Here is a 12,264-nt window from a genome sequence, read left to right as displayed (position 1 = left end):
TGAATGAAGGGTGCCAGGAAATAATTACAGAATCACAGAATCACTGAGATTGAAAGGGACTTACTCAGATCATCTGGCCCACCCCCCCTGCTCAAACAGGATCAGCTGGAGCAGGTTGTCCAGGACTCTGTCCGTTGGGTTTTGAATATCTCCAGGGATGGAGACTCTACAACTTCTGTGGGCAACCTGTTCCAGTGAGGATGAGAAACAAATGACATAAATGGAAGGAAGAGAAATTCAGATTGTAGGTAAGTAAAACCTTTTTCATCATTAGGAAGTAGTAGAAGTGGTTGCCAAGAGAAGTTGTGTAGTCTCTCCATCCTGGGAAGTTTTCAAGACTTTACTGGGTAAAGCCCTGAGCAACATGGTGTGCTCTCATAGCCGTCCCCTCTTAGACCATGAGACTGGATTAGAGACCTCGTGAGGACCGTTCCCACTTAAGTTAAGCTTTCATAACTTGATCAAATTATTTTCCTGAATGCACCCCTGGGAAGAAAATGTTTACTTTTTAGTAATATTTTGTTTTAACTGATTACTCTTAAACAGTTGTATATGCTGTAATTCAGTAAGAAATGCTACTTTTTTAGTGGAGCATGAAAACTTTTTAAGCAGAAAAATGGGAAGCTGAACTCTCTTTTTAAATAATTGCATCTCCTGAACCTTTCAGAAGGCATCTTAAACCCTCCTGCCTCTTCCAGTGTGGCACAAATACCATAATGAAGTAGAAAATTTGTTAGGTGGCTCAGACTACAATAGAGGAATCACCGTGCAGGTTTCTGCTGTCCTACCATTTGTTTGCTGCAGAGAACTTTCAACTGTGGGGTTAGACCTGTACAATTTAAACCATTACATGAGAAGCTTCTCTCAGTCAGAAAAGACACATTCAGCATATTTGTGTGTGTGCGTGTGTATGACTCCTCGGTTAATCATCATCTGTGCCTGAAGCTTGCATCAAGTCTTTCTATAATTAAAAAAAAGTCAGAAAACTTGGTAATATTTAACACCTGTATAGCCTTATCTTCAGAGCATCAAGCTTAGTTAGTGAGCATCAAGTTAAGTTAATTGCCTTCGTAGTTTACAATTGAGATCTTTTTCTTTACAGTCCTTTAAGAAAGAGAAGTCAGTACAATTTCCTCAGTACTGGATTTTAGTGTATCTTTTATCAATATCTTATTGTTGGTCATGATACATATATCCAAATAAGACTTAACCTTTAAAGTCACCTGGTTTTGGAGATGTGATGCTTTGTTCCGTTTTTATCTTTGCTGAAATAATTTTAAAATAGTGCTTTTCTTTCCAAAAGATGCAGCTGTGAAGTCCATCTGTTCATCAGAAAATTTGTGCTTCATCTTTTTTTAGACAAGCTTCACAGCCTGAAAGAAGTATGGCTACAGTGTCTGGAATGGGGAAGCGTTGTTCGCTCTTCCCCATAGCTTTTGTGGCCTTAAGAGTCACGAAGAAAAATGGACATATAAGATGTAGTTGAGCTAGACTTGGTAAGGACAGGGACTGTTTGAGCTTCTATTTACAGTTATGCTAAAATAGCTCAATCTTGGCTTGCCAGGAGACTTGGAGAAAATGAAGCAAAAAAATCAGTAAACGTTTCTAAGCATTTATGTTATTTCTTTTCAACATGCAAAAATTCAGTCAGTAGAATTTGAATATCCAGGGGAGCATTCATTCTTATCAATTAGACTTTTCCTCCTTCCTTTACTAATTCACTGCCTTATATGCCATTGATTTCTGCAGTCAGTAAAGTATGCATGCTGCAGAAAACAGCTTCCTTCATTAAGCAGCCTTACTGTCTTTCTAGAGGAGGTTCACTGTATTTACTGAATGAGGAAGGGGTCCTGTTTAGAAAATGTGCCTACATGATGTTACAGTGGACTGCTGCCCAGAAATACTTGAGTTAAGGTGGCTATCAATAGGGCTATAGCTGCATTGGCCCAACACTCGCTGCGTGGCAATTATTTGTCAAATAGTCTCGATGAAACCTCACACTGATGTAGATGCAAAGTCTGTGGATGCTTGAGAGCCCGAGTATCGTTGTACCCTACTACAATAAGCAATGCAGGCATACCTTGTATGGGATTATGCCACTGATTTGTAGCCTCGCGTAGAGGAGCAGAGGGGCTAAACTGCAATTGTACATCACTTTTATAGCGCTTCTCTGGAGGTATTTCTAAATGTCATCTGTGCTTAGTGAACACAGTTGCTGGCTGTGGCAACACAAATATAATGTTCTATGTGCTCACTGCATAATGCTTTCCCAGAGACTTTTGTCTTAAAACTTGGTTTCTGAAACTTACTCTAAAAGTAGTAAGAGAGGGCTTTGTCAGTGTTTCATATATTCTTGGTCAATAGTCTGTTAGTGAAGGAGCTTGTTTGTACTAGCTCAAAATGTTAACTGAATCACAGGTACTCCTTTTCTCAGACCTAGGCTGCCAAAAATGTTATAACTGGAGAGAGAAGTGGCCAACGCAAAATAACTTTTTGCCTGCAGTGTGTTAAAGCATAAATCCATTTTTTTAAAAACATGAATACAAATGGAAAAAATTTAAACAGCTGTCATTGGTTAAGGGCTGTCTGAGTTACAAATGAATCTTCCTTTGTCTGTGCATATTGGGTGTCTTGTGAAACTTTTCTTTTGGATATATCCCTCTTGAAAAGGTTTTAAATAAGAAATTGTTTCCAAAGTTTAGGTATGTGATGAGATTTTAATCTAACTTTTTAGACTTTGTGTGAAGCACCAGCATCGTCGATAGTCCTTGAGGTATTTATTATAGCTTCCTATCCAGATGAGTAGGTCATGTGGAAATAAATATGCATACATTTATTTAAATATATTATACATAATTTTCTTTTAATTCCTGTTAGTTTGTAAGCTTGGAGACTAATAAAATGAGCTAAAAAAATCTGTGCAAGGTATTCACTCTGGAAAGCTTTAATTTTCCCCAGTGAGTGACACATTTGTCTTCTGTCTGCAAATCTGGAAAATTTATTTAAATGTATGCTTCCTCCTTCCTTTACATAGAATTAATGTAGACAAGAATTAGGCACTGAAAGAAAGAGTAAAATCAAATTTGATAGAAGAGTCACAGTTGAGAGTTTGGTGAAAACCTGTCTTTTTCTCACAAATACAAGAAGAGTGATCATAGTATCTTTTACTTCTGTTTGATCTGAATTTACTGTTGTAAGGTACAGCATGTAGAGTAAACCTTTGAAGCATCCTTTGGTTGTCTGAAGAGCTATATGTGAATTAGGAGGAGTTAATTCTGGTTAGTATATTTTGCATTCATAAGTAGGATTTCTGTATTCTTATGCCTCAGGATGCACACTGTTTGCCACAGAGATAAATTAACATGTTGTGTCCGTGTCGTGTCCCCCCCCTTCACCTTTGTTCAAATGACAAACTAGTTTTCTGAGTATGGGGTCATATGCATAGTAGGATTAAATTGTTTAATGCATGTACACAGCAGACCACTGTGTTCCTGCTGAGTCTTGCTTGGGGCTTTAAACTTTCTATGGTTATGAAGATGTTCTTTGAAAATTGACTGTGGAAATTAATTCTGCATGTGTGTATGTTCCCTGTCACCAAAGCCAGGGGCTGGAGTGGAGGGTGTCCCATTGTAATCTCATTTTCTCTTAGGAGTCCCAGCTCAAACTCGGTTATGTTCTCACTTTTTTCCTAAGAATCCCTTTATTTCAATGCCTTGCCTCAACTGAGAGCCTGTTTCTGCTGCTCGGTTCCTCCTGTTCTGTCTGGAGGCTGTTGTTAACGTGTGTTTCTTATGTGTGTGTTCCTGTATGGTTTTCTTAACTGTTGTAGTCAACCATGCCTATCTCATGCTGTCCTCTCAAAAGGAAATGCTTTCGTGTTGTGATGAGAATTTGGAATTTTACTCAGATGGGTCTTTGAATATGGAAAAAGGCTTGTCTTCAGAGAGAGAAGGAGGTACGTGGTAGAGCTCTCAAGGTTGGTATGTTATTACCAGTTTCCTCTAAAAGATGGGATGACAGAGGCAAGAGAGACCCAATTAATTTTCCACTGTAGGAAAAGCACACATTTGCTTTTTGTTGGACACCAAAGTATTCAACAATAAGGAGCACTCCAGACAACCTGCTTTATGCAGTTTGACTGCTTACCAGGCTGTGTGTTAGTTCACTGTAGTCCTTAGTTCTTACATACCTGACTTAAATATTTAAGTTTTACAGGTCTTCCCCCACCCACTCCCAGCAAGTAACCTCTATCAACATTTAAAGGGCTGATTTGACAGAGGAGATATGGGAGGCTCAAGAGGCAATTTTTGATAGGGTATTTAGATTTGGTAGTCTCTAAACTTCTTAGTTCCATCTGTTTCTTGCTTGATAGGACCTGATCTTTTAAGTAGAACTTCCCTATATGAGTACTTACATCTTCAGCTTTCATTCCTGCTGCTCAAAGATGAGATACTTTTCTAAAAGAGCTAAGGTTGCTTTGCCCCAGGAAAGAAAAAAGTGAAATTGTTTTAAAAACTGCTACTTGAAATTCTATGTGTATCTACATTATTCTGAAAGATCATTATAATTAAGCCTGGAAACAACATATCTCCTGCTGTTTGTATTTTAATAAGATTTTTTCCCCTAGAAATGAATAAACAAAAGTCTGTTGAATAGATACATAAAAAGAGACTCTATAATACATTTACCAAAGTATCTTCCCCCCCTCCCCCCAGTTGTCTTTGGATAAATCAAATTGTTTGAAAATACACATATGAATATCAAAGGCATATGTAGGTCAATATGTTGCTTAGACTTTCAAAACTATTTTCACATGTGAGCAAATATTAGCATTTCACATTAAACAGGAACTACGTTTGAAGCTGGCCCATGACTTGCATAATAAATTTAAAACAGTGAAATTAAAGTGCTTAGTCTAATCTGTCACAAAAAGTACCCATGTATTGTTGTCTATTCCTTTTAAATAAACCAGCTGACATAATTCCTGTTGGAAGATGCTCTTGATGACTTCTTGAAAAATAGCATTTGGTCATGGTCTGAATTTTTTTTCCAGGTGAATGTAAAGCAGTGAAACATTGTGAAGCATATAAACACAGTGAAGCATATGAACATTGCTCTAGTTTCTAGTTACCATGTACTAGTTAACAGGTGCAAAGACTTTGTTGAAGCTTCTTAAAGCTTTCTCTCATGCTAAAAATTTTTTACTTAATCTTGTAGCTGGTTAAAATAAAGGGGTACTTACCAGTATTATTTTTTTATTTGACTACTTAGAAAGATCTTCCCCTTAAGATGGGGAACTAGCTATACAGAGGCAATATAGAGACCCACATGATGTTCAAACATAATCCAGGGTGAGTAAAGGTGCCTTATCCCAATTTACATATGCCTGCCTTTATGTTTTTCTTTCTAATATTGAGGCAACACTATTTATAGCTAAGAAGACTCTTGCCATGATGGCTGTGCCATGAGAGAAGGCAACCATCAGATGCACAGCAATAGGAAGCTATTTCTGAAAACAGCTGGTTTTGGTTTTGACCACCTAGGATGCAAGTCTGCCTTTGTGAATTTTTTGAACTCTGCATGTTGATAAAGGTATTTGCTGCTTTCCAAGAATGCTAAAATATACTTAAGCAGTTTTGATGCTAGAATTTGTGAAGCCTTTATTAAATAAAATATTCATTTGAAAATATCCTGTCTAGCTGCACAAAGCTTGAAAGTCATTCTTGTGATGCTTAATGTTGCTCTCAACAGTTTCTCCTCGATGATAAAGTTTTTATGTAGGGATTTTATTTTTTACTTTGATCATTCTAAGATAGGCAGAATTCTGAAAGGGTTACGTAAGACATCTTATTAACATGGAGATATATAAGGAATGTCTTTATTATGCACGCCTCTGTCAGCATCAAGTGCTGGAATTGCAACTGGTAGTTAAGATGCTTGCTTTGACCTGAAGGAAGCTTTATATTTTTACTCAGATTATTTATAAAAACAAAAGCACTAACCTGAAGTCCCTTAAAAACAATTTACCTAACTGTTAAAAATGTAAAAATGTCAAGGAAGTTTATTATTATAACAGTTGCAGTATTTATGCAGCACCTAGTACACTACATAAATTGGCTAGGAACATCTGTCTGCTTCTGCAAATACTGTAGCTTGCATGACTGCGTTAAGAGTCATGAATCTATAACTGGGAACTGAGAAATGGAGAAATCATGAAACAACGTAGTTTCATCTGCAGCTGAACTAGTCAAGATATAGGACATACCTAGTCTGAGGAAGATGTGGACTATTTACGGGTTGATTTGGTGACTTTACATAATGTGTGATTGCTAACAGCACTTTGTCTGTTAAAAAAGTAGAAATAATATTGCTTCAAAATCTGAAAGTATAAAGTAAGTGTCATTTTCCCTCCTACTCATGGTTTCACAGAAGATTCACTTTTTTGAAAGCGAGAAGTATGGTTAAAACATGTTTTTAAGAAATGCAGTCCTTCAACATACACTGCTGTAGTTAAAATGTGGCACACAAGACGATTTGATTGTTGAAAAGTCAGTTCCACTTGACAGAAAGAATGGCCAGAAAATTTTTTCTTGGGATGGAATTTTCTGGGAAGAATTGAAATTAGAAAGTAGGTGTTGGGAAATGCTGTTTGCGTTGTTACTGTGCAGTGTTTCATAATAGCTTTCATTATAAAGCAAAGAGGAAAGTTAAGGGTAAATTCCTGTGTGGGAGAAGGGGCATATAGGCTTTCTAATTCTCTTGATATATGCTGCTATGCAACATGTGGAGCATTGCAGTACACAATGGTTGTTCTAATGCTTTTTAGCCTGTTGGGGATCTCAACAGAAGATTATTTTTTTTTAGTATACCTGTGTATATGTCTGTTTCAGCATGCACATAGAACTCGGCAGGAGTTTAAAAGAATACAGTTAAAAACAAGAACAGTATAGATTATTTACTACTAAGATAATACTACAAGATAAGAATATTTAGTCGTATGTTGGAAAGCAGGAAAAGAATGTCCATTTACCTTGCAAAAGACATCATAACGGTCTCCAAGGGTGCCCCCTTTTGTGCTCAGCCTGAGCTGGCACATGTTCATCTCTGCAAGCTCGGGGCTAGCTGATGTAATCCCTGCTAAGGGCTGCTGCACACGTACGTGCCCAAATGCGCAAGAACTCTGTAGTACGTGAACATAATGAACATAATGCCTAACATAAAAGATCTGTTTTGTTCAACTTTATCTTAAATGGGAGGGTTGAAGCACACAATAAATCCTCATCAGTCACCTCAGTGACTTCACAGGACAGGACAGCTGGGATGGTGGGATTTTCTGACTTTTTCTTGGGCACTGTTGTTCATTCTCACCCAAGTTGCTGCTGTTCTTTCTATGAGTCTGCAGATAGCCAGGAAAATGTTCTGGGCAGGCACGATGTGTTTCACATTGTGGGATATACTTCCTATTGCAGTGTGTTGTGGTGCCAGGTTGGTGTTAGCATCTGCACTATCTACACTTAGTGCTGGAGTGCAATAAGTCAGAACTGGTTGTAAAGGGCTGCTGGGGGCAGAGACACAAGTGTCCCCAAGGTAAAAGCTGCCTTGGAAGCAAATTTTTGGTTAAAAAAACAATTGGTTTGGAACTATGTGTTTATTTTAAAAACAGTGACGTCTGCCTATACAAGCATTGTAAAACTTGTAGTTGGTTGGTGTATGTATGAGGGCTGAAAACTTCCTCTGAAAGAGAGATTAAATGAAGAGAGTCATGAATGAGTTGCTTTTATTGTATTTGGAAGATTATACATACCTTATGCATAGTTTATACTTGTTGGTTTTTTTCAGTCTTTAAGTAGTAGTGAATCTTGAAAGGAATGTGCTGGGTGTGGATTTAAGTTGATTGTGATGATAAGGATTTGGATAGATCCTTTATTTCCACCTTTCAAACAACAACAACAAGTTCTTTTTCTGTTCTGTCCACTTGCACTCCGTAGATATAGTTGGCTGCTTAACATCTCTAAAGTTAATATTGTGGTGTTTCCCAGAGCTTTTGCTATTTATGCAAGTCTATTTTGGTCAGTACTTACGTTTTGTTTTTGTTTTGTCAGCAGCCATGCAGCAGGTCCTGGATAACCTTACCGATCTGCCAACATCGACAGGCGCTGAAGAAATAGACCTGATTTTTCTTAAAGGAATTATGGAAAACCCTATTGTAAGATCACTTGCTAAGGTATTTAAACTTGCTGCTCTGAGTAGAACCTGGGAATATTTTAACTCTTGAATTATTGTATGAACACTGAGTATGGATTGAGGTATTAGCAATGGCTTTTATGTACAGTATGTCTTATTAAAAGACGTGAAGGTGTTCTTGAAGGTGAAGATTGGTATAATGTAATTTCTGTGCATGCTGATTTATTGTTATATGGAAGAATCTAGAGGAAGAAGAAAAATTCAGAGACTCCAGAAATAATGTGGTAAAATTATTTATGAAGAAAATGTCAAAATACTTGAAATAAGAAGCAGTTGGTTTTAATGTAGTCTCGTGGCCACTGTTGTGTGCAAAACCCATATGCCTTTTGACTTTTAGCATTTTTGCCAAAGATGAAAAGTGAGAGCAATAACCTTCTTTCCCCCATGGCGTAAACAAGTTTTTCTTTTGTCTGTGGTTCAAAACGACTTTCTGATCAGCCCAGTGAAATATTCTCTCCATGCCCTTTCCTGGATCTCAGAGTTATACTGGGACCTTTGATTGTCGGCTCCCTGAGACATGGGCTATCCTTAGTTTTGGTCTTTCATTATGAAAATCTTTTATTTATAGATGGTACATATTTATAAATATGTAAGGTGATATTTACAAAAAATCTTTGGACCCTGTAATTAAAATGCAGTGGGAGATGCAGTCAGTATTGCACAGCACTTACATTCTTTCTTAATCTTACTTCATAAAAATAAGCTCCTTTCATGAGGAAAAAACAGTTAACTTAAATGTAGCTCTCTCTTTAATATGAGTAGACATCTGAAAGCAATGCCCTCTGGGCAGGCATGAAATACTCTGTAAAGCTAAAGTATTGTTGTGCAGGGATTTTGCTCAGTATAAAAATCTGGAAAGGAAAACTTCTCATAAGAATTCATATAAGAATTTACTTCTGTTTAGCTGTTCAAAAAAATTGTTTGTAAGTGGAAGACATTGCATAGTAATTAACTTAGAAATAATGGATGTGTTTCATCTGCTAGTGAGATGGCTGCAGAGGGAAAGATTTGTGTACTAAATTTGCTAGAGAAAGTAAAAGCATTTTCTTACTTAGAGTTGTTTCCAACTTCAATATCTGCTGTATACGTCATCTTTAATTTAATATTTATCATGAAGAAAATGTTCATTGCAAAGCATTTTTTTATCAAGAATTTGTGCTTTAATGGCCAATTACAATTATGCAGAATTTAATGACTAGCAGATGTAAAAAAAGTGCTTGTAATGGAAACAGACTCTTAACTATAAACTTGCTTTATCTAGAATGCTGAAAGGTTTTAATTGTGTTCATATGGCATGACCTCACTCATATTTGCTTTTGTAATTATTTCAGAATTAAACCAAAAAACTCAGTCCTAACCAGCCGAGCTAAATAAGGACAAGATCAAAACACCAACACATTTCATGAAGTTTATGTAGTTGATATATATCCATTTGTCTCTAAAAATACATAAAACTTGTTTTACTATTAGAAGAGCTAGGTTTAACAGAATAGGCAATTCTCAGGACCCTGAGATGGTCAGATTATTTAAGCAGATTCATTTCAGACCAGGCCAGAAACATAAAAGCTTTTTCATTTTCCTTTATTAGTCAGTTAAGACTAATCATTATGTAAAGTATCCCAAAAAGGACAAAAAGAAACTTGGGGAAATGTGCCATGAGCCATACAAGCTTATTTTTTCTTTTCAGTCCTTAAAATGAAGGCAAGTAATCAGCATAGTAGTTAGTTTATAATATTTTGCAATGCAAAGTTTGGCTAATCTTTTAAAATTGCGTTGTTCATTTCACACTTTTTCTGTCTAGAATAAAGGCATCAAGGCAGAAATTACAGATCTTTTTTTCAGATAGGGTTCTTTTACTGTACCTTTCTGTTCTTCAGTGGGTGGTAGGGGAAAGGGGAAGTAACTGTAATCACTGTAAAATGCATTTTCCTGTCATTTACTAATGTTTATGCTCAATCCTAACTAGCCTTTAGAATTGTTATGCTTTTTTGAAAACAGTTGTTGAATTTGGAACATGCAGGAATTTTACTCAGTTTTGCTACTGAACTGTTTTATCAAAATTCTCTTCTCCTGCATTGTTAACTATTCCTTTGAACCTCAAAACTTTATCTTCTTTTCTGCAGTCACACTGTTGCTTTTAGTAGTGTAGCATAGCCTACAGCATAACAGGTGAACGCCTAACCCAGACCAAGGAAACATCTTAGGAGTCATCTATAAACATGGAGTCCAGTATTTAGGATGCTAGATTGTTGGAGGCAAAAGCCTTACTATTTCAACATTTGGCAAGTATAATAAATAGCAAAAAAATCAAAAGACTCAATTCAGTATCACTATTTCTGAAATGGTGAACTGAACTGAAGAAAAAATAATTGCAATATCTAAGTTAGCTATTCCTTTTTTGTTCCTTTTTTTAAAAAAAAAATTATTCATACCACTCCATATCCTGCTACTCCCCAACATATTACAGGATCAGAGGTTGTTGACTGATAAACTTTCTGTTTCCTGGTATGTACATGGCCTTGATTTTGGGGTGAAGGGTGAGGATATTTGTATTTAGATTATATTCTGTGTTAGTGGTAGTATTTTAAAGAAAATGAGTGAGAAAGAAGGTAACCCATATTCTCTAATCTTATAAAGGTTTTGCAGTTGGAGTACGCTTAAAAGTCAATAGATTTGTGTTTTTACTTGCTGTAAAAGAAGTAAACTTTAAAAGAAGGATAGTGTTTACTGTACCTGTTATGTACAAAATAGCATTCCCTTATTAAGGAGAATGTGTGGGGGTGCCAAGCTTTGTATGACTTTGTAATCATGGTCATTTGGTTTGTGTGTGTTGGTGTTAGGGAATGTTTGAAATGTCTTTCTCTATGTTAAGTTAGCCTTTCCAGTGTTTGATCATCAGTCCTGCAGAAATGCCATTTTATAGATGTGAAGTAGAATTTAATACTTATAGAATCATAGAATCGTTAAGGTTGGAAAAGACCCTTAAGATCATCGAGTCCAACCGTGAACCTAGCACTGCCAAGTCCACCACTAAACCATGTCCTCGAGCACCATGTGTACCTGTCTTTTAAATACCTCCAGGGATGGGGACTCAACCACTTCCCTGGGCAGCCTGTTCCAGCGCCTGACTGTTCTTTCAGTGAAGAAGTTTTTCCTAATATCCAACCTAAACTTCCCCTGGCGCAGCTCGAGGCCATTTCCTCTCATCCTATCACTTGTTATTTGGGAGAAGAGACCAACCCCCACCTCGCTACAACCTCCTTTCAGGTCCTACTCGGACAATTTCAGGAAACAAAGTTGTCTGGTTTTAGCAAAATTTTATTTTAACATCTGTTTTAAAGCACTAACAAGAAAGTAGATGTGTTGTGCATACCTTCAAATTATATATATGGCAAGTATATTTAGATGACTCCCAAATATATCTGTTATTTGTTGTCTTTTTACATGCCAAAATGATTGGTCTTTTTTGAACTTCTTGTTGCTACGGTGTTGTAAATAACTCTTAATTGAATGTGTTGAGAATCTTAGTTATTTTTGGCCTCCTCTTATTCCTTAATTTTATGGTACAGCACTGCCAATAATAAATAAGTGAAGCTTTCGGATTTATGAGATGTTTTTCTTGCAGCTCAAAGCTTCTACCTTTCGATGAATTTAAGTATCTATCTGCAGTGTTTAGGAAAGGGTTATGTCTGCAGCAATAGCTCTAGAAAGAGATGAAAAGTTACCACAGTATCACAGAATGGTTAAAGTTGGAAGCTACCTCTGGAGGGCATCTGGTCCAACCCCCTGCTCAAGCAGGACCACCTGGAGATGGTTGCCCAGGACCATGCCCAGACGCTTTTGAATATCTCCAAGAAGGGAGACTCCAACCTCTCTGGGCAAGCTGTGCTCAGTCACCCTCACAGTGGAAAAAGTGTTTCCTTATGTTTGGACAGAGCCTCCTGTGTTTCAGTTTGTGCCCACTGCCTCTGGTCCTGTCACTGGGCACCACTGAAAAGAGCCTGGCTCTGTCCTCTTGGC

General features: G+C 37.0%; 1 protein-coding gene across 1 annotated transcript in view; it reads left to right on the top strand.

Moving 5' to 3' along the window:
• The window catches only part of PALS2 (protein associated with LIN7 2, MAGUK p55 family member), a gene marked incomplete at its 3' end in the record, with an annotated part of 56,720 nt that overhangs the window by 25,200 nt on the left and 19,256 nt on the right, over positions 1-12,264 (top strand). Inside the window, exon 2 of the mRNA XM_082310430.1 lies at positions 8,106-8,224. Coding sequence (XP_082166556.1) covers positions 8,108-8,224 — 117 coding nt within the window. The 5' untranslated portion in view covers positions 8,106-8,107. The remainder of the gene's footprint in view (positions 1-8,105; positions 8,225-12,264) is intronic.

Source organism: Platalea leucorodia, assembly GCF_965183815.1.
Source record: "Platalea leucorodia genome assembly, chromosome: 1".
Taxonomy (NCBI): domain Eukaryota; kingdom Metazoa; phylum Chordata; class Aves; order Pelecaniformes; family Threskiornithidae; genus Platalea; species Platalea leucorodia.
The sequence above is the reverse complement of the archived record's forward strand: the minus strand, read 5'-3'. Positions and strand labels throughout refer to the sequence as shown.